This window comes from Rhinoraja longicauda, chromosome 25, assembly GCF_053455715.1.
Source record: "Rhinoraja longicauda isolate Sanriku21f chromosome 25, sRhiLon1.1, whole genome shotgun sequence".
NCBI lineage: Eukaryota > Metazoa > Chordata > Chondrichthyes > Rajiformes > Arhynchobatidae > Rhinoraja > Rhinoraja longicauda.
In genome coordinates, this window is record NC_135977.1 from 21093708 (window position 1) to 21117218 (window position 23511).

A 23511-nucleotide genomic window follows, 5' to 3' on the forward strand; every position below is an offset into this window, starting at 1 on the left:
TAGTCTTTCCTCCAATCTTTCTATCACCTTTGGAAACTTTTATTGTTGTTTATCAACACGAGGACCAAAGTTACATAGAAACATAGAAAATAGGTGCAGGAGGCCATTCGAGCCAGCACCGCCATTCATTATGATCATGGCTGATCATCTATAATCAGTAACCTTCTCCCCATATCCCTCGACTCCACTAGATTTAGATTTTAGATTTTTAGATTTAGAGATACAGCGCAGAAACAGGCCCTTCGGCCCACAGGGTCCGCGCCGCCCAGCGATCCCCGCACATTAACACTATCCTACACCCACTAGGGACAATTTTTTACATTTGCCCAGCCAATTAACCTACAAACCTGTACGTCTTTGGAGTGTGGAAAGAAACTCCCAGAGCACCTGGAAAAAATCCATGCGGTTATGGGAAGAACGTGCAAACTTCGAACAGTCAGCAGTCATAGTCAGGATCAAAGCCGGATCTCTGGCGCTGTAAGGTAGCAACTCCACCGATGCCCCCCCCCAACATAGGAAGGCATAGGAGGGATATGGGCCCAATACAGGCAAATGAGATTAGTACAGATAAACACAAGTCAGCATGAATGAGGTGCGCCGAAAGGGCCTGTTTTTTTGCTGTACAATTTGATTAATAAATTGGATTGAACTGCACTCAACAAAACTGTACTCATCTAATACCCAGCACTTTTTTCCAGATGTTAATAGATAAGAGGCAACAAGAGTCATAGATACAGCACAAAAACAGGCCCTTCAGCCCAACTTTCGCATGCTGATCAAGATGCCCTATCTCAGCTAGTCACACCAGCCTACGTTTGGGCCATATCACTCTAAACCTGGAATGCTAACCTCATTTAGTGACTCATTTAATAAGACAATTGGAACTGAGCCACACTGGAAGTTTGCTTCAATTCTCAATCCATGCCTGGATGGTGCAGATATATTGGAATAGGCTTCTTAGTTACTTGGGCCAAGAGGAAGCTAAAGTGGGAAAATATTCCCTCTTTTGGAAAAGCAAGTGTGATTAGCCAGAGACTTGCTTTCCCCCTCTCTCTGTCCTCCCCCATCCTAGTTCGCCAAGTAGTTTCACTGTCCTCCTGATTAAATTTTACTGATTGTGTGTCTCATTGTCACCTTGCCCTTAACTAACAATGAACCATTCTACATTTTCCTTGATCATCGGCCCCTTTGATCTGTGTTTTCATATCTCTATGTCTCCATCTCCCCTGACTCAGTCGGAAGAAGGGTCTCGACCTGAAACGTCGCTCATTTCTTCCCTCCAGAGATGCTGCCTGCCTTGCTGAGTTACGCCAGCATTTTTTGTCTATCTTAATATATTTTAGTTAGCTCTGGCAAGTTTCAAATGATGAGTCACCAATTAATATTCCATTGCCATTCCATCTTTGGCTGCACTAAGGACTTTGGGGGTTTTTTTGCATTAGAATGGGTTATTAATTTATTGACACCCGTGGTTCCTGATCCTTTCGGGATTGTCCATTTTGCCGGTCCAACTGAGGTCACGGCCTCCAGGAGGAGTCTGCTTAGTCTGCCGTAGGACCGAGATACCAGCCCCAGCAGAGCCGAATCACCAGAGCTCCGGCCACAGGGCACTAATTCAACCCGCTGATCCCAATGAGGTAAAGATCGGCCGCCACATCAGACCTAGGCGCCACATTTTAGGGAGGACTTCTGGATGGGATTTTAAGTGATTTTGTGCAGATTAAAGGAGGTGCCGGGCCCTCAGTGGTATGATTCACCATTGCTATTGAGGGCGTGCAGCGTAGGTTTACTAGATTAATTCCCAGAATGGCGGGACTGTCATATGTTGAAAGACTGGAGCGACTAGGCTTGTATGTACTGGAATTTAGAAGGATGAGAGGAGATCTTATCGAAACGTATAAGATTATTAAGGGGTTGGACACGTTAGAATGATCCCAATGTTGGGGGAGTCCAGAACAAGGGGTCACAGTTTAAGAATAAGGGGTAGGCTATTTAGAACTGAGATGAGGAAAAACCTTTTCAGTCAGAGAGTTGTGAATCTGTGGAATTCCTGCCTCAGAAGGCAGTGGAGGCCAATTCTCTGAATGCATTCAAGAGAGAGCTAGATAGAGCTCTTAAGGATAGCGGAGTCAGGGGGTACGGGGAGAAGGCAGGAACGGGGTACTGATTGAGAATGATCAGCCATGATCACATTGAATGGCGGTGCTGGCTCGAAGGGCCGAATGGCCTCCTCCTGCACCTATTGTCTATTGTCTATTACCAGTGTGTTACAGGCCTGAGATGTTGCTGCAAATACGAATGTCATTGTTCCATTGTCAGTACATATAACAATTAAACACTGGTGACTCTTAGACCTATTGAAATGTTCGTTAGGCATTTGGAGAAGCACGTACCTCTGGCACATTTCTTTTGAATTCGCGACTCAGTTCTATCAGCCGCTTGTGAGATTGCTCGCTCTCTTCCTGACGCGCCGCGAGTTCAGACGCAACCGAGTTCAGCTCCTTCTGCGAACGAGATAACAGACAGGCACATTATTATTGAGGAAGTTAAACGTGTCCTTAAAGATTCATCACAAGCCTGGCTCCAATAGTGAGCTGCCAAGTAGGTTTGGAAGTAAGAGTGAGAAACCTTTAGATATCTCAGATATCTCTTTACCTGCAGATTCATCACCAACCCAAACTGCCAATGCTTTAAAGAGCCCCAGGGATTGGAAACACAAGGAACTGCAGGTGCTGATTTACAAAAAAGAAACAAAGTGCTGGAGTAACTCAGCAGGTCAGACAGCATCTCAGGAGAACATGGATAGGTAATGTTTTGGGTGTGGACTGAAGAAGGGACCTGCCATGAAATATCAGTTACTCGTGTTCTCCATGGATGCTACCTGACCCGCTGTTGCTCCAGCACTATGTCTTTTTTTGCAGGGATTGAAGTTAATTGAAATCACCAATGTGAGGCTCACTGTTTTTGTTAGTATAATTTTTTTTTTACAGAAGTGTCGCAATGTGAGACTTTCTAAACAAGCGTCATCTTTTGCAACATGCTCGGTGGGTCAAGATGATTAATTAATGCCCAACCATCGACTTCATTGCTGTGTCGTCTAATCTCAGTCTGTCTCCCGTGTGACAGACAGCACCTTCAGCAGCAGTGTCTTGGGTTAGGAGGAGAAATAAAGACCAGGTATCTTCTCCAGGATAACATTCTGATGTCTCAGTTGGAAGGGCAAAGCTGAGAGCAAGGCTTAGCTCAGCCGACTGCTAATCATCATCAACATGGTACAACATGTGGGGAGCCACGTCTGGAGTATTGTGTTCAGCTTTGGTCACTCTGCCACAGGAAGGGTGTCATTCAGCTGGAAAGAGTGCAGAGAAGATTTGCAAGGATGTTGCCAGGATATGACGAGCTGAACAATGTGGAGGTTGGGCAGGCTAGGACGTTATTCTATGGAATGCAAGAGGCTGAAGGGTGATCTTGTAGCGGTGTATAAAACCATGAAGAAAACAGATAGGGTGAATGCAAAGAGTCAAGATCCAAGAGGACACGTTTAAGGGGAGAGGGGAAAGTTTTAATACGAACCCGATGGGCAACTTTTTCCACAGGGTAGTGAGTATATGGAACATGCTGCCAGAGGAGGGAGTTGTGCAAGTACCATAATATGATTTAAAAGGCAGTTAGACAGGTACATGGATAGGAAATGTTTAGACGGATATGGGATAAACGCAGGCAAATGGGATTAGCTTTAAGGGCATCTTGCTTGACATGGACAAGTTAGCTCGAAGGGCCAGTTTCTGTGCCGTATTGACTTTATATGCACGGTTAAGTCACTTGGGTGAAGGGTCAGAGGGCAAGTACTGCCCACCCCTCAGCAAGGAAGCAACACTGAGGATGGGTAGAAAGGGAAGAGCATGGATCGGAGGAGGAGTGGAACGAAAGGGAAGACAAGGAATTAAAAAGGTACCGAAATCCAGGGATGTGAACAAAGAATTTTTACTCAGAAAAAAATCATAAATTCCAACTTCACACAATTTGAAAAAATGTCATTCAATTGCATGTGGTGTTGTGTACATCACACTGCGACCATTATAAAATATTCATTAAACAAATGAAAATGTTCAACTATCATTTGCATTAACTGTTACACACAGCAGGATCAGGAATTGTGACAGATTATATAGTTCAAACCACAGAAACAAAGTGAATTTGAAACTTAAATAAATCAATCATGAATAATGGCATTTTGTCACTGAGATTTAAGTAGTGCAAAAAAATCATTCCATCTGCAAATTACTTTAAAATGCGAATACAAAACATTGTTTCCCTATCCCTTCATGAGCTACATTATAATATCATTCCTAAGTCAGCTTGTCACAATGGAGCTAATTTTGTTTGATGTCTCAATTGTCAATTGTCTTTCAATATGATTCAATGTCCTTTCCATATGTTTATTTAGCAAGTGGTCGAATACTCATATCAATGCTGTTGACTCAAATATCGGCAAAAGCATTGTCAATGCTCCATAGTCTCAGCTAATTCTAACGTGAGACATGCTAAGAAATTTGCAAACAGTCAATATAAAAGATCAGTTGTTTCTATGGAATTAGCCTTCCGGTCACCAATCACAAGTATCTGCAAGACAAGAGTGCTGATATAGATCAAATTTCTAAAATCAGTGCTCTTCGGTTTAACAGGAAGTCAGATAACCTTTGTATATGAAGCCTGCAATAATATATCTACAAAGTGTGGGCCGGGAGAATTTCATAAAAAGACACAACATTCAGATTGTCTACCACACTTGTGAGACCCTTTTCTCCAAACATCAATATTCCAGAAACACAGCTTGACAGGAAAGTTTGTCTCTTCATTATATGCCATGGCAACATCGCACACCATGCATCTATTAAGCTATGTATGAAGTTACAAGGTGTGAAATGAATTCAGCTATAGATAATTACTGGCAGGAAATCAGATGACTTTAAAGAATTAATGAGTAAACTGTATAAAGATGTAAGCTTGGGAAGATTAAAAATTAAAAGCAGCATTAAGAGTGAGCTCCATCAAAAGAGGACACTTCGGGGACTTGGCCATTGGTGTGGTGGGTGTAACCAGTGCAAGGCTGGCCAGGGAAGCGCGGGTTGCAAATGCTGCACAGTGACAGTGAAGAATAAGGCACACTCCGACCAATCTTAGCATTCCAGGCATGGAAATCGCCAAAGAAAAATCTGTTCCCTCCTCATTCATTATGCAGCCAAAGCCTGCTGGATAACATGAATGTCAAGCAAAGACGAGAGAAGATGTAGAAACAAAGAACTGCAGGTTGAATTGAATTGAATACATTTTATTAGCCAAGTATGTATACATACAAGGAAGGTATTTATTCACAAAGTGCTGGAGTAACTCAGCAGGTCGGGCAGCATCTCGGGAGAGAAGGAATGGGTGACGTTTCGGGTCGAGACCTTTCTTCAGACTGATGAAGGGTCTGAAGAAGGGTCTGAGGAAGGGTCTCGACCCAAAACGTCACCCATTCCTTTTCTCCCGAGATGCTGCCCGACCTGCTGAGTTACTCCAGCACTTTGTGAATAAATACCTTCGATTTGTACCAGCATCTGCAGTTATTTTCTTATACATACAAGGAATCTGCCTTGGTGCTTTGCTCGCAAGTAACAACACGATATACAGTAAACAATTAAGAATAAAACATAATTTAAACCTATGAAGAATTATATAAAATACCAGAGCAAAAGGAGGCTACAGGCTTTTGGTTGTTGAGTAGAGCTACTGCTCGTGGAAAAAAAGCTGTTTTTATGTCTGGCTGTGGCGGCTTTGACAGTCCGGAGTCGCCTTCCAGAGGGAAGTGCTTCAAAGAGTTTGTGGCCAGGGTGAGAAGGGACAGAGATGATCTTACCCGTTCGCTTCCTGGCCCTTGCAGTGTCCAGTCCGTTGATGGGAGGGGAAGGTTGAAGCCAACAACCTTCTCGGCTGATCGAACGATGCGTTGCAGCCTCCGGATGTCATGCTTGGCGGCTGAGCCAAACCAGACCATGATGGAGAAGGTGAGGCCAGACTCTATGATGGCAGTATAAAACTGGACTATCATTGCCTGTGGCAGATTGTGTTTTCTCAGCAGGCACAGGAAGTACATCCTCTGAAGAAGGGTCTCGACCCGAAAAGTCACCCATTCCTTCTCCCCCGAGATGCTGCCTGACCGGCTGAGTTACTCCAGCGATTTGTACCAGCATCTGCAGTTATTTTCCTACACTACATCCTCTGTTGGGCCTTTTTGACTGTGGAGTTGATGGTGGCCTCCCATTTAAGATCCCCGGAGATGATGGTTCCAAGATGGTTCTACAGATGTGACTGTGGTGTTGTTGATGGTGAGTGGGGGTAGGGGAGGGGGAGCTCTCCCAAAGTCTACAATCAATTCCACTGTCTTAAGAGCATTGAGCTCCAGGTTGTTGCGATGGCACCAGGACGCCAGCTGTGTCACTTCCTATCTGTAGGCAGATTCCTCCCCATCCTGGATCAGTCCAATCAGGGTAGTGTCATCCGCAAACTTGAGAAGCTTGACAGAGGAGTCTGTGGAGGTGCAGTCGTTGGAGTAGAGAGAGTAAAGGAGAGGGGAGCGTACGCAGCCTTGCGGTGCTCCTATGCTGAGGGTCAGCAGGTCCAAGATGTTCTTTCCCAGCCTCACATGCTGCTTCCTGTCTGTCAGGAAGTTGGTGATCCACTGACAGAGGGGTTCAGGCACAGTCAACTGAAAGAGTTTGGAATGTAGTAGCCCTGGCACAATGGTGTTGAATCTATATACTAAAACTCTTGTTTGTTTGTTCCTGAACTACAGCCAAAACAGTACACGATAGTGCAACAATTTTAGGCCCACCTTACTCACCATCGTCCCTTTGGTGTTAATGGAAGAAGTCTCATTCAAATCGGTGTTATATTTTTTAAGTTATTCAGATTTTAAAGTTTAAATCTATCTCCTAGGGAGGAAGGGGGGAGGGAGGGAGGGAGGGAGGGAGGGAGGGGGAGGAGGAAGGATAAGGGGGGTTGATGGGGATGTGGGGGTAGGGGAAGGGGGAGGGGGAGGGGGGGGGAGGGGGGGGAGGGGGGGAGAGGGGAGGGGGGAGGAGAGGGTGCTGCACCATTGCAGGAGAGGTTTGGGCCCAACGGGTCCGCTTGGTCTAGTGCAGAACTAAAATCCACAAACAAAATCCTTGCATAGGTCCCCTGGCGTTCTAGGTGCTGGAGGATGAAATGCAGGCCTAGGTTGACTGCGTCATCCATTGATCTATTGGCCCGGTATGCAAACTGCAGAGGGTCTTGCAGGGGGTTTGTGATATTTTTCAGGTGGGCCAGCACAAGTCCTTCAAGAGTCTTCATCATTACAGAGGACAGTGCGACAGGTCTGTAGTCATTAAGACTAGTGATGCTGGTTTATACCAAAGATAGATGCAAAGTGCTGGAGTTACTCAGCAGGTCAGGCAGCATCTCTGGAATAAAAGGATGGGTGATATTTCGGGTCAGGACTGAAGAAGGGTTCCGATCCAAAATGTTACCCATCCTTTTTCTCCAGAGATGGGGCGTTGCCCCTGCACTTTATGTTGATTTAAAGACACGAGAAGACTCGCCTTCCATGTCCCCACAAAGGAACAATCTAGCGACAGATTAGTAGAAGGGTAATGGGCACCCATAATTTATAACTCAAAGATCAGAATGCCTTTGGAAGAGGGGAGAACAGTAAAGGGACTCTTTTAAAGGACTATGGTCTTTTTGCTCCATTATTAGGAGTTCTCATTTATTGATTTGTGTTTTGATTATGTTATCTATCAGTACTGTGATTACAGGCCTGTTATGCTGCCTGAAGACTTTCAATATTGCATTGTTGGTAGTACCAACTTGATACGCATGACAATTAAACAGTCTTCCTCTTTGGCCAAGTTCCCCGAACAGATGCAAAAAAGAAATGTAAATAATACAATTTATCCGGACTGAAAACAAACAGTGACCCTTTCAAGGCTGTGCTTTCCTCCATTTGATGCTGCAACTAATTGCAATCAACAGCAGATATCTGACACAGAGACAGCATCAGCAAAATTGTTGCTGAGAGCACAGAATCTTTGTCTAAAAATAATCAGACATTCTGTGCACTGCTGTTTGTCATAATGGTAATCGATGCTGGAGGCTTTGGGTTCCATCAATTTATAGATCTCAACTATCCTGCCTTGTGATTGTGTTCTGCACAGACTGCCTAGGCAGCACAGGGCACTGGATGATGAAGATAAGCCCACATCCTATTCAGACATCCTTTATCAGTCCTGCTTTCTGCAATGCAAAGATGGCTTGAACACATAAAGATTAGTTTACGAGCTTCCATGTCAAATTTAAGAGTATTGATCAATAAATCAAATCGCACAAAATCAATCAGCCAATCAGACAAGCCTAGGAAATCCATTCTTGTTGTTTCCCAGAGGCAGCAGGCAAAGCACAAATTCCATCTAAACTGCATTCTCTGGCGGGCTGCCAGCCACTCGTCCGGCTAATAGACTCCGCAGTAGACGAACACAAACCCAGCAGAACAGCAATAAATTTCTCATCAAATAGCAGATACAGACATGAGATGAACAGCTGCTCTTCTCTGACAAAGCTTTTGTGCTCGATTGAAATAAATAGTTATCCGCAGACTCGTGCTTGATAGACCACCCCCAATGCCAGCATCACCCCCAGCCACTGCAGCACACAGGGATATTCTGCTGACTGCTTCAATCAGACCATTTAGACCGACTTCACGCCTCTTCCCTCCAAAGCGGAATCAAATGTGAACAGTTGCCGGAACCAGACGGTCAATAAACAGACCATCCAGGGAACCTGCACTAAGTCAGACTACTGACACAGACCTACTTGTAGTTCCCATCAAGCAGAGATGACCTTAAAAAAAATAAAATACTGGAATGTGCTCACCAATAAGACCCAAATGCACTACAAAAGACTTTGAACAAATTGCTTCCCTCTAGGAATGGGCTTGATTGATTGATTAAAGGACCTGTTATACTCAAAGCTGTCTGCTGTAAATCCAGCACAGGTTCAGGAGGGCTATTGCAAACATTCACACCAGCATAGGCGGAAGAGGGGTATAAAAAAATCAATCGTCCTCAGAATTATAACTTTTGAACTGTCTGTCTCAGAAGCCTGGAGGTGCAGCCTTGTGAAATGCAGCAAGATAAACCAAAGTTGTTTTACTCCAGCTAATGATGACCAGTGGTTAATGAACTGAACACAGGTTGCATGGTTGGCTCATTTCAAATCATAGCAAGCATTGGAGTCAAATCTTACCAGGGTCAAAATCTTAATCAATACTTTGAGTTATGCAAAAAGATGATAAGTTTTAGTTTTAGAGAAACAGCGGTTGGAACAGGCCCTTCGGCCCACCCAGTCCACAACGACCAGCGATCACCCATTCACTAGTTCTATCCCACACTGGTGACAATTTACAGAAGCCAATGAACCTACAAACCTGCACGTCTTTGTAATGTGGGAGGAAACCGGAGCACTCAAAGGAAACTCATGCAGTCACAAGGAGAACATGCAAACTCCATACAGACAGCAGCACCCGTAGGCAGGATAGAATCCGGGTCCCTGGGATTGATTCTGCCTTGCGGTTATGAAATACTCTTCACAAATGTAGAGCACCTCAATGAATTTCACAGCCAAAAATATTTGCAGGTTTAGAAAACATAGCAAAGCAAAATAAGTGGCAGCAAATGTGTGCACTGGAAGGTTCCACAAACGGCAACTTAGAAAGAATCAAATAACCTGGAGCCGGCAGCGTTGGCTGAAGGTTAAATATTGGTGAGTAACATGGAGCTTCTGCACTTTGCTTTGTAGCAACGTAATATTTGGCATGGGAGATAGACCCCAGTGGAAAACCGCACCTTCAGCGCTACAGCACCCTCTGTGCTCAGCCTAGAATGTTCTCTCGGATGTAGCTTGAATTATGTGTGTTTTATCGTTATATGTACCGAAACAGAACAATGAAATTCTTACTTACAGCAGCAGCACAACAGGTTTGTAAACACAGTACTCAATAGAGTAATTGTGCAAGATCAGGCTGCAACCAAAGAGGTTCTACCATACCAAGAAGCAGGGGAAACCCCGCATCGATGTCAGCAAGATGCCCCATCCACACCTCGTGCAACAGTTTGCAGAGGCTTTTGAGAGAGAACTTGGCACCTCGCGTCCTGGAGACTCTGCAACAGAGAAGTGGGAAACTCCGCGGGACACCATGCACTGCACAGCCTTGGCTAGCTTTGGGAAGAAGATCTCAAAGACACACGACTGGTTTGAGGCCAAGTCGACCGAGATGACTCCCGTCATCGAAGCCAAGCGCGCCGCCCTAGCCGAGTACAAGCGGTCAGCCAACGAGAAGAACCTGCAGATCCTCAGGGCTGCCAGGAGCAAGGCTCAGCAGACTGCAAGGCGTTGTGCCAATGAGTACTGGACACAGCTTAGTGAGGACATCCAGACGACCACCATAACAGGGAACAGCAGGGGAATGTACAATGGCATTAAGAAGGCACCAGGACCAGTCCTGAGCAAAACAGCCCCCCTCAAATCCTCCACTGGGGAAGTAATCACAGACAAATGCCAACAGATGGAGAGATGGGTGGAACACTACTCCAACCTCTACTCGAGAGAGAACACTGTGTCCTCCTCAGCCCTTGATGCCATTGAGTGCCTGCCGATCATGGATGAGTTAGATGGAGAACCGACGGTAGAAGAGCTCAGCAAGGCCATTGACAGCCTGGCCTCAGGCAAGGCCCCAGGCAGCGATGAGATTCCCCCTGACCTGATCAAGCACTGCAAGACTACCTTACTGCTTCCTCTGCATGAAGTCCTCTGCCAGTGCTGACAAGGAGCTGTACCGCAGGACATGAGGGATGCCACGATCATTACCCTCTACAAGAACAAGGGCGAGAGAAGCGACTGCAACAACTACAGAGGCATCTCCCTCCTCAACATCGTCGGCAAGGTCTTTGCTCGGGTCATCTTGATCCGCCTGCAGAAGCTGGCAGAACGTGTCTATCCAGAGTCACAGTGCGGTTTCCGAGCTGGAAGGTCAACAGTAGACATGGTCTTCTCCCTTCGTCAGCTCCAGGAGAAGTGCAGAGAACAGCGGATGCCCTATATATGGCTTTCATTGACCTCACCAAGGCTTTCGACTTCGTCAGCAGAGATGGCCTATTCAAAGCTCTCCCAAAGATCGGCTGCCCACCAAAACTGCAGAGCATGATAGAATCCTTCCTCATCAACACGAAGGGGACAGTGCAGTTCAATGGCAGTTTCTCGGAGCCCTTCGACATCCGCAGTGGCGTCAAACAAGGCTGCGTCTTCGCTCCCACTCTTTGGGATTTTCTTTGCTCATAACAGGGGGCACATGTATATGCACCGTTGACAAAGTAGCATTTAAGGAACATGAAGGCCAATGGGAGGTTAGCAGAGGAATAATTAAAAGGGTGGGGTGGTAAAATAACTGATAAGATAGTTCAGAGTTGTGTATCATTGAAGAAATAGAAAAGGAAGTAGACACTAAGTGCTGGAGCAACTCAGCGGATCAGTCAGCATCTCTGGAAAACATGTATTGACGATGTTTCAGGTTGGGGCCCTTCTTCAGACTTCTAGAGAAGGGTCCCAACCTGAAACATCACCCAGCTAATGTTCTCCAGCGATGCTGCCTGACCCACTGAGTTATTCCAGCACTGCCTTTTTTTTTGTAAACCAGCATCTGGAGTTCCTTGTGCCTACAAAATAAAAGTAGTGTTAGTGATTAATTAATGGTGGATTTGAACAGAGTTTATGACTTACACAGGCAAGCACCCAATTTTGGGGGGAAATGCTGGACTCGCTAGAACTTAAATCAGTCTGCACTTATTACCATTAATTTCCCTTCCCCCTCCCAAGGGATTTTTCTGGTTACTTTCTGTCAAAGATGGAAGTAAACGGCTTACATTCAGCAATAAATTAACAATAAACACACAAAACAATTTGAAAACTCACTGTGCAATTATACGATTTAAGTTCAAAGTTCTCTCCCTTGTGGTTGCAGAGAATTACATAATGTTTTCTCTTCCCAGAGTCCAGATATACAAGAACACATTAAAAAAAACCTCAAAAGCAAAAAGGTGTTTACAGATATGATTTAACCGAAAACTGTTACTTCCACAAATTGAGCTCTCAAGCACTCACTTGCAAATTGCAAGCCTGTACATAGACAATAGAATCTCTGATAATTTTAATTGTGTGATTTGACGGGCCGGTTGCTGAGTGGAGAAACCATAAATATGATGTATTGCATCATCATATGTCAGACAGTGTTAGGATGATGAGAAACTGTGAACATGTAAACCAAATGGCACTGTTACAAAGATCCAGCAGCAGATTTTAATGAACCTTCAACAAAGGGGAAGGCAAAGAAAAACTTTGCTTCCAGTCAAGGAAAGATTTTCCAAGGAATATTTTCACCCCGCCATTGACAGACTTGCAAATTCTGACCACCATAATAGAGCTAGACCGACCACTCATCTTCCAATCACCCCCTCACCCGTACTGATCTACCACTTGCCAGGCTTTGTCTTGGCCCACCTCTCTTTTTAGACTTTCTTTAACCCAGTCCATCAATCTGAAGAAGGGTCCTGACCTGAAATATCCTCTCTTGGCCCAAGATGGCGCCCAACACAGGTGACTGTGAGCTAGTCACAGATGTGGATCTGCAATCACGCATTACAATCGCTCCACTCTTGTAACTATCTGTACGCTGCAAATGGCTTAACTGTAATCATGTATTGTCTTTCCGCTGACTGGTTAGCACACAAAAGCTTTTCACTGTACCTCAGTACACGTGACAATAAACTCAACTTAACTGTCCATTCCCTCCATAGACGCCAGTTCATTGGCTATATTTAAGAGGGAGTTAGATGTGGCCCTTGTGGCTAAAGGGATCAGGGGGTACGGGATACTGAGTTGGATGATCAGCCATGATCATATTGAATGGCGGTGCAGGCTCGAAGGGCCGAAGAGACATATGTTTCTATGTCTAGAAGCTGCCTTGACCTATTGATTTCATTCAGATTTTGTGTTCTGCTCAAGATCCCAGCATCTGCAGTTTCTTGTCTCTCATCAGTCATTTCCTAACCCACAAAACCAGAGGGGAAATATGTCACCTTTGACCCCAAGGGTCAGCCTAGTGTCCAATAGACCATAATGACCATGCAATAGTTCAAATTGCAAACTCTGAATTTAAACTGAATTATATTTATTAAACCATTACAAATTTACCAGAGGGACATAACATAACTTCCAAAGCTTGCATGCTTTTGCACCTTCATTTCAGAATAAACATTGCCTGTTGAAAGCACCAGCATTTTGAAATAAATGGTTATCAGCGAAGCTTCAGTATCTGATTTATCACCATCTGAAGTAGCTGGATCAAGAGAAGGCAATTACAAAAGGAAGCAAGTCCTTCTTCAACCTTCTTCTTTGTGCTGCACCTCGACGCGCACCCATTTCCCTCCTTGCCCCTCCCCTTCCACTAGTTTCCCTTCCTCTGGCCTCACAATTTGTGCATCTTCCATCCTTATCTTCATAGCTCACACTTTTTGTCTTTTCTTTTTTGGCTTTTGTCCAGCCATCTGCCAATCAATCCCCACCCCCTCACCAGTACGTACCCATCACTTACCAGACGTTATCCAGCCCCCATCTCTCTTCCAGCTTTCTCTCGACACCCCCCCCCCCCCACGACCTAACCCCCACCATCAGTCTGAAGGAGGAGGGAGGGGGGGGGGGGAGTAAAGAAAGGGCGTGTGGGGGAGAAAGGGGGTGGGGCTTGTTAGAGGTCACCTAAAATTGGATTGGCCAGGTTCTGACCAGCCAGTCACTGATTTAGAGCTAGTCTAATTTATTTCCAGTTTCATTCATCTCCATAGGCATTGGGTTAAAAAAAATTACAAGCTGCTCCCAAATAGCCTGTCAAGGGGCTTCCCACTGTTAGAGAGTGACTCAATACTTCTGCTTCATTTCAGTATGAATTAAGGAACTGAATTGTCGAGACCATCGAGGATAATCCTGACTGATGATAACACTCAGTGCAGAAAACACAGGAAGGAAGTTTCACACAGTCTGATAGCAATGGCTTAATTATATTAATCTTATTATTCCACTTTAAGCCCATACCTCTTGATAGCTCCCAACACTTTCAGTTTGTAATGGTAACGCGTTCTAAACTAAAGGGATTCTGAGCCAAATGAAGCTTGCTAAACCTAACTGGTGGTTACTTCATTCATTGGGAAGCTGTTTGATTGTTCAATGCTATCCAAGATGTTCCTACTGCCCATGGTCCAACAGTCTGGCATTCCATCAGGATCATAAATCACCAAGAGTAGTATGGCAGAGCCAGGAGTAGATCCATGTTCTGATACTGTATTCTATCCCAACACCCGGCTTAGACAAGACCACATGGAACAGCACATTCAGCTTTGGGCTGTGTGTTTAGAAGATAGGCTTAAGATAGACACAAAAAGCTGGAGTAACTCAGCCGGTCAGACAGCATCGCTGCAGAAAAGGAATAGGTGACGTTTCGGGTCGAAACTTGTTTTGGAGTCAGTGCAGGAAAGTTCCCAAGATTCATTCCTGGGACACTAGATTGCCCCCTGACTTGTGTTGCTACCGTTGCACCCCAAGAACAAGGAACATTGCGGTCAGGCCTCGTCTTGAGCAGGTTTTGCTTGAATTATATATCTATACTAAAGGCCGGCCGCATGGTACTGGAGAACATCACCACGAGTCACCTCTGTAATCACACCTTACCTGCAGCCAGGTATCAGCCAGACCTGCAGTCTGACGGCAAGGATCCCAGCCCCAATCCCTGCATTACACGGCACGCAAACTGCTGCACAACTAATTTTTACATTGCTGTACCATCATTTTATATTCTCCACCCTTCCTCCATAACCACTTTACTGACCAGTGCTGCTGCCCTTGATGATTATTGGACATGTGAACCAAGGTCATTCTGCCCTTCAGTGCTCCGAGGTCTCCCATTACAGCATTGGTAGTCTTCACGTTATTTTAAGATGAAAATCCATTTGCCACAGCTCACCCAAATTTGCCAACTCATTACTGTCGGTCTGTAGCCAAAGACTACTCTCCTTATAATAAACCTTAACAAATTGTAACGTGTAAGAGGAAAGAACTGTAGATGCTGGTTTATACTGAAGATAGACACAAAGTGCTGGAGTAACTCAGCAGGTCAGGCAGCATCTCTGGAGAAAAAAGGATGGGTGACATTTCGGGCAGGAACCCTTCTTCAGACTTAATTCTTCATTCTTTTATCAACTGGTTCTTTGGACCAATTTTAACATCACCCAAGACCTTACCAATACTTCCTCCTACATAATGCCTCCTCTGTTGTTTATGTAACAACCTGCAAGGATCCCAGCCCCAATCCCTGCACTGCACGTGCTACAGCGCTGGTCACAGGCCTCCAATCGCAAGGGAACCATCACCCTGTGTACTTCACCAAGCCAGGTTTCCCCATTGTCCAGCATCCCATGGCCTGTTATCTTTTTGGGTCCATCTTCCAGCTAGAGCTTCCAAGGCCTGAATGGACACCACAGAATATATCAAATGCACTCCTTTCATCAAAACACTTGGTCACCTCCTCATATTTTGCCATACACAATCCCCCCTTCAAGCCATGCTTGGAGCTGACTCGAGGAGTCCCAGTTTGAACCTCCTCCACTCCCCTCTGCACTATACAAATGGGGAGAAGTGTCATTTGGTATCTGAATTAATATGGGAAATCTCATATAACATGGGATGAATTGGCAAACTGGACACAAACAAGGCAGTAAGGAAAATTAACCCACACGCATTACAGTTTTGAAGGAGACAAGGAGATCTCATTGAGACGTACAAAATACTGAGAGATTATATATTCTGGTAATTGATCCTGTTTCTTCTGGTTGCAGAGTCTCACTATAAGGCATCAGTCATTCAGAACTCGACAGATACATTTCTTAATGTAGGTGATAATAAACATTTGGAATTCTCTATCCCAGAGGGCTCAGTCATTTAGTCAATGGAAGAGATTTGTCAGTGCTGAGCGAATCATGGGTTATCATTTGTACTTAAGTAACAAATATTGCAAGAGATAGACACAAAATGCTGGAGTAACTCAGCAGGTCAGGCAGCATCTCTGGAGAAAAGGAATAGGCGACGTTTCAGGCCGAGACTCCTCTTCAGACTGAGAGTCAGGGGAGAGGGAAACCCAAACTTTCTGGGAAACCTGGGTTTACCTCTCCCCTGGCTCTCAGCCTGAAAGAGGGTCTCGACCCGAAACATCACCCATTCCTTTTCTCCAGAGATGCTGCCTGTCCCGCTGAGTTTCTCCAGCATTTTGTGTCCATCTTCGGTGTAAACCAGCATCTGCAGTTGTTTCCTACAAATATAACAAAAGCCACTCAGCCTTCCTGCTTTTTTGATTCATAAATATCCAGGGACTTTTATCTAAGAGTTACTGATTTTGACTCTGAAAGTGACTTCTGAAAATTTTTGAACAGAATCAACTCTCCAGGCTTTTTATTTTTTTTCATAGAGAACAGAATGTTTTCACCTTGTTAGTTTGAGTAATTACAACCTTATCATGCCCTTCGCCAAACAAAGAACACCTAAATATCTAGGATAAGTTAGCTATAAATGCCAAGAAGCTAAATTATCCTAGTCAGTATTTTTAATTTTCAACTTCTTAATTGCCCCACTTTAGGTAGCTATAATATAATAAAGATCTGCCCTGTGAATATTTAATAAGGTCATACATTTCCTGAAGAAATTGTATGGATTATTAAGTGAATTGTTTGTCTCCATTTATAACTTCCACTTTTCAATCCTTAAGTTGTTCTACCTCATCATTAAATACCAAATTAAAGCATGTTGCAATTAGGGTTAAAGAAATTGAGGGAAGGATCATAAAAATATGCTGCTCAATAGGCAGAGGCCACGAGTGGTTATAAACACACGAGAATCATTTCAGGCAGAAAGGGAGCGGGCTGGAAATATAAACAGGTCCACAAGTTGCGACATCCTCGAGTCGGCTGGGACTTTATTCCTTGGAGCGCAGGAGGATGAGGGGTGATCTTATTGAGGTATATAAAACCATGAGAGGAATAGATTGGGTAGATGCACAGAGCCTCTTGCCCAGAGTAGGTGAATCGAGGACCAGAGGACATTGGTTTAAGGTGAAGGGGGAAAGATTTCATGGGAATCTGAGGGTAAATTTTTCACACAAAGTGTGGTGGGTATATGCAACAAGTTACCAGAGGAGGGAGTTGAGGCAGCGATTATCCCAAGAAACTGTTATTGACAGGTACATGGATAGGACAGGTTTGGAGGGATATGGACCAAACACAGGCAGGTGGGACTAGTGTAACTGGGACATGTTGGCCGTTGTAGGCAAGTTGGGCTGATGGGCCTGTTTCCACACTGTATCACTCTCTGACTCCAAGTTACCCTGATTGAAAACTGAAGATACAAATAGAGGTAGGATAGAATTTAACCTTTCCTCTATCCATAATATTTGGGACAAAGACCCATCATTTATTTATTTGCCTCTGTACTCCACAATTTGAGATTTGTAATAGAAAAAAATCACATGTGGTTAAAGGGCACATTGTCAGATTTTATTAAAGGGTATTTTGGTTTCATCATGTAGAAATTACAGCTGGGTTTATACATAGTCCCCCCCATTTCAGGGCACCATAATGTTTGGGACACATGGCCTCACAGGTGTTTGTAATTGCTCAGGTGTGTTTAATTGCCTCCTTAATGCAGGTAGAAGAGAGCTCTCAGAACCTAATCTTTCCTCCAGTCTTTCCATCACCTTTGGAAACTTTTATCGCTGTTTATCAACATGAGGACCAAAGTTGGGCCAATAAAAATCAAAGAAGCCATTATGAGACTGAGAAACAAGAATAAAACTGTTAGAGACATCAGCCAAACCTTAACTGCCCAAGATCCAAAGCATACCAAAATCAACTGTTTGGAACATTATTAAGAAGAAAGAGAGCACTGGTGAGCTTACTAATCGCAAAGGGCCAAGGAAGACCTCCACAGCTGATGACAGAATTCGCCCTATAATAAAGAAAAAACCAAAACATCTGTCCGACAGATCAGAAACACTCTTCAGGAGTCAGGTGTGGATTCGTCAATGACCACTGTCCACAGAAGACTTCATGAACAGAAACACAGAGGCTACACTGCAAGATGCAAAGCACTGGTTAGCTGCAAAAATAGGATGGCCAGGTTACAGTTTGCCAAGAAGTACTTAAAAGAACAACCACAGTTCTGGAAAAAGGTATTGTGGACAGATGAGATGAAGATTAACTTATATCAGAGTGATGGCAAGAGCAAAGTATGGAGGAGAGAAGGAACTGCCCAAGATCCAAAGCATACCACCTCATCTGTGAAACACGGTGGTGGGGGTGTTATGGCCTGGGCATGTATGGCTGCTGAAGGTACTGGCTCACTTATCTTCATTGATCCTACAACTGCTGATAGTCGTAGCATAATGAATTCTGAAGTGTATGGACACATCCCATCTGCTCAAGTTCATTGGCTGGCAGTTAATTCTACAGCAAGACAATGATCCCAAACATACTGTTAAAGCAACCAAGGAGTTTTTCAAAGCTAAAAAATGGTCAATTCTTGAGTGGCCAAGTCAATCACCTGATCTGAGCATGCCTTTTATATGCTGAAACGAAAACTAAAGGGGACTAGCCCCCAAAACAAGCATGGGCCGATGGCCTAATTCTGCTCCCATCACTTATGACCTGTGCATGTTCGCCAAAGAAGCTGCCTGACCCGCTAACTTACTCCAGCATCTTTTTTCTCTCCCAGTGTCCTGACTGACATCAGCATAAATTAAACACGTATCTTCTTCGGCAATAGTTCTCTCTTTGGGAAATCTCACTGGTGCTGTTTATTCACTCATTAACACATTGCTAATCGCAGGACCTCGGCAAGAACAAATTGATCATTAAGTTGCAGTGCATCGTAATGCCGGGGATCCCTGCAAAACTACTTCAGAAGCCCGTGTGTTGGGATACCCTAGATGGGAATTTGCAGTGGTTTATTATTGTCACGCGTACTGAGATACAGTGAAGAGCTTTTGTTTGCATGCTATCCATTCAATCAAGGCACACACAGGTACAGCTGATACACAAGATCGTGACAGAAATGGAAAATGTTTCTTTCTTCACATTACTTCTTTAGCTCTCAGCATATATAATAAACCCATAAAATTGGACACTTGACTCACCTGAGCAGTTCCTGCTACACACACCATCAATATCTAGAAGGGTCTCGACCCGAAACGTCACCCATTCCTTCTCTCCAGAAATGCTGCCTGTCCCGCTGAGTTACTCCAGCATTTTGTGTCTATCTCGGATCAAACCAGCATCTGCAGTTCATTCCTACACATTTCGACTACCTGAATATTAGTCTGAAGAAGGGCCCGACCTGAAACATCACCTATCCATGTTCTCCTGAGATGCTGCCTGTCCCGCTGTGTTACTCCAGTACTTTCTGTCCTTTGTGTAAACCAGCATCTGCAACACCTTGTTTCTACATCAATATCTCCCTTCTCTCCCCCATAACAGTTAAGATTCCAAAGTCCGATAAAATCGCAGCCAATGTCATCAAAAACCCACGCCACCCAGGCTACACTCATCTCGCTACTACCATTGAGAAGATGGCAAAGGTGCCTGAAAACCATGATTAAGTTCAAGAACAGTTACTTCACAGCAACCATCACACTCTTGAACACTACGTTCTACTACTGTCTGCCTTCCATTACACTGTGGATCATTTTTGTACTGTTACGGTTACCTAGCACTATAGTTAAGTTATTGTATTTTTGATTATCATATATTATCCGCATGTTATTGGTTTACAGGTCTGTTAAGCTGCAGCAAGAATGAATTTCATTGCTCCGTTGGCTGTTCTCTTCTTAGGCCCCCCTCGGCCATGGCTGACCATGGGTGATGCATCCTAGTCGGCTGGAGCTGAGAGAATGGGGTTGAGGGGGAAAGATAGATCAGCCATAGTTGAATAGTGGAATAGACTTGACTGGGCCGAATGGCCTTATTCTGCTCCTATAACTTACGAACATTATGACAATGAAACACTTGAAACTGGAGTCTTGCTTTGGCAATCGGCATCGGAAGTACTGGTGCTCTCCACTAAAGTGCTCCTCCCCAATGCCTGACCTAGTTAGTTATTTTTGTTCTCTATCACCAGGTATCTCTTTCACCTTTATTGACCACTCTTATTTTATTAATGCTGCTGCTATATCTCCATAGAGAGCCTCAAATCAATCTTATTAAAACTGCCTGCATATAAAATGTCATTGACCGAACCTGATTGAGTCAAATCTATTATTGTAACCTCTTTCCCCCCATGCAAAGGAACATCGAAAACCCCAGTTTGTCCTATTTGTGCGCTCAGCGCATCAACAGTTGGCTTCCTGATACTGCTGACAAAGACGATAGACTAAATGGGAAAATACGTAATGTAATAATGAGACAAAATTATTATTCTTATTGAGATATATAAGAAAATAACTGCAGATGCTGGTACAAATCGATTTATTCACAAAATGCTGGAGTAACTCAGCAGGTCAGGCAGCATCTCGGGAGAGAAGGAATGGGTGACGTTTCGGGTCGAGACTGAAGAAGGGTCTCGACCCGAAACGTCACCCATTCCTTCTCTCCCGAGATGCTGCCTGACCTGCAGAGTTACTCCAGCATTTTGTGAATAATTCTTATTGAGATGTCATGCAAGAGTCATAGTGCATGGAAACAGACCCTTCGGCCAACCATGCCTGTGTTAACCATCAACCATTTTATCTACTCTAATCCTACATTTTGCTTCTCCCCACATTCTACCTCTAACCTACAATATACCATATGTACGCTAATCCCACCTGCCTGTGTTTGACATATTCCTCTAAATCCCTATCGGCGTGCCTGTCCAAACGTCTTCTAAATGTTGTTATTGTACCAATTATTGTCCATTTTGCAATGCAAATATCATTTTAAAATACAAATTGTTAATTGGGACTGAAAACAAAAATAAAATTAGGTTTTCAACGTTAGCCCAGCTAGCTTATTCCCTCCTAAAACGAAAGCCTCAATCTTGCCTCAGGGGAGGCACAGTGGCATAGCTGGTAGTGCTGCTGCCTCACAGCACCAGATACTCTGTTCCATCCTAACCTCGAGTGCTGTTTGTGTGGAGTTTACACATTTCCCCTGTTACAGTGTGGGTTTCCTCCCACACCCCAAAGATGTGTAGGTTTGCCGGTTAATTGATCCTCTGTAAATGGTCCCAAGTATGTAGGGCATGGATGAGAAAGTGGGATAACATTAAAATTAACATGAATGGGTGATCGGTGGGCCAAATGGCCTGTTGCCATGCTGTATCTCCAAACTAAATCAAAAATCACTTTACTGACAAATTATGACCACCGCTCCAGTCCATAGACTTTCCCCACAGTCTTTGTCTGCTACTCGAAACAAGTGTTAAATAAGAAAAATAATTTACTGTCATTATGACTGATAGATGAATAAATCCCTGCTTTGAAGGCATCTGGCACAGAGCACAACTTCCCTTACAGCCTTGTTAATGCTCAACTGATTTAACTTCCATTATACGTGTCACCAGAGACCAGAACAAATTTAATATGCGCATGCTGCACAGTGTTTTGATTTTAACAGGAGCCTCTAATCCTATAAACATTCCATAAGACTGGTTTAGATCCACCTTTAAGTAATCAAAAATTAATATACACAAGATGACATCAAGAACAGAAGGAACCAAATGTGATTATTATCTAAATCGCAATATCATTTGATCCACCATGAAAGCCAGCCCGTGAATCCTATTAAATGGTAACAACAATGTCTCAACTCGATCATTCGAAGGGAGGCAGGCTTCTGTGGGCTGCGATTTACTAAATTGAGTAGATGAGGCTTTTCACGCTTCCTCTGTGTAATGACAGGATCCGACAGGTATCTCGGGTACAGGAAATATCCAGCTCTGCTTTTGTTCAAAGATGGACACAAAATGCTGGAGTAACTCAGCTGGTCAGGACAGCATCTCTGGAGAAAAAAAACAATAGGTAATGTTTCGGGTCGGAACCCTTCTTCAGTCTGAAGGTTCCAAGCTGTAAACATCACCTATTCTTTTTCTCCAGAGATGCTGCCCTGATCCGCTGAGTTACTCCAGCATTTGGTGTCCATCTGGTATAAACCAGCATCTGCAGTTCCTTCCTCCACATTTTGATTGCTTTTGATCAACTTCTGTTGCAATGGACAATGGATTTTGTTGTACTGAGTACAGGAGAAAAGATTTCTCTGCAAAATCAAGATATTTCAATACAGAAAGATCAACTTCCAGGCAAAGAAACTGAATTTAAATATTGTCGGTAGAATTTAAGTAAACAACACTTCCTCCCTTGGTGTTAATTATGCATTACAGTGCCAGAACGTTGCTATGTCCCTGTCTGAGAGTCTAAGCTAGTAATTCCAAATGAAGCATTTCTATGCCAATCCAAAACCACATCAACCAGAAAATGTTTCATGTTTTCATGACTTGATAGCTTTGTGGCAAAACAGTAAAGTATGTGATTATATGTGCCATTGACAATTTCCTCTTTATAGTCATGGCTGTTTCTAGCCGCTGGGTATATCCCCGAGTGTGTAGGAAGGAACTGCAGATGCTGGCTTAAAGCGAAGATAGACGCAAAAAGCTGGAGTAACTCAGCGGGTCAGGCAGCATCTCTGGAGAGAAGGAATGGGCGACGTTTCGGATCGAGACACTTCTTCATTAGGCAAGAAGGTGCTTTTGGTTTAAATATATAGTGCATTAATGACCTGGTTGAGAATGGGTATGGCTATGATTGGTTGAGTACTGGAGTCGAGAGCCAAGAGTGTTTAATTGCCACATGTACCAGCAATGGCACAATTAAACTCGAGCTTGCTGCAGCTTTGCAGGTCCATTAGAGCAATAACAGACAAATATATCTACAACAATCTATAATACAAAAAGTTGATAATCAATACTACAAAAACAGACCATAATAGTGCAAAACCAAAGTAGCTAATGGAACCAAAAAGACAGTTTATGGCAGATTGTTACTGAGATTGGGTTGTGCAGTGTGCCTCAGGGGCCTGATGGTTGCTGGAAAGCAGCTGTTCTTGAACATGGGGGTCACCATTCTCAGGCTCCTGTGCCATCTTCTCAATGGTAGTCAGGAGGAGAGAACGTGGCCAGGGTGGTGTGGGTCTTTGATGATATTTGCTGCCATTTTGAGGCAGGACTGCTTAGAGATCCCTTCAACGGTGGAGATCGATATGTATGATGGTCCAGGCAATGTCCACTACTTTCTGCAACCTTCTTTGTTCCTGGGCATTC

General features: G+C 44.0%; 1 protein-coding gene across 5 annotated transcripts in view; it reads right to left on the reverse strand.

Moving 5' to 3' along the window:
• cux2b (cut-like homeobox 2b) overlaps positions 1-23511 on the reverse strand; it is a 280485-nt gene that overhangs the window by 135651 nt on the left and 121323 nt on the right. For all 5 annotated transcript variants that reach the window (XM_078421595.1, XM_078421594.1, XM_078421597.1 and 2 more), the window contains exon 2: positions 2394-2504. In XM_078421595.1, the coding sequence (XP_078277721.1) occupies positions 2394-2504 (111 nt within the window). The remainder of the gene's footprint in view (positions 1-2393; positions 2505-23511) is intronic.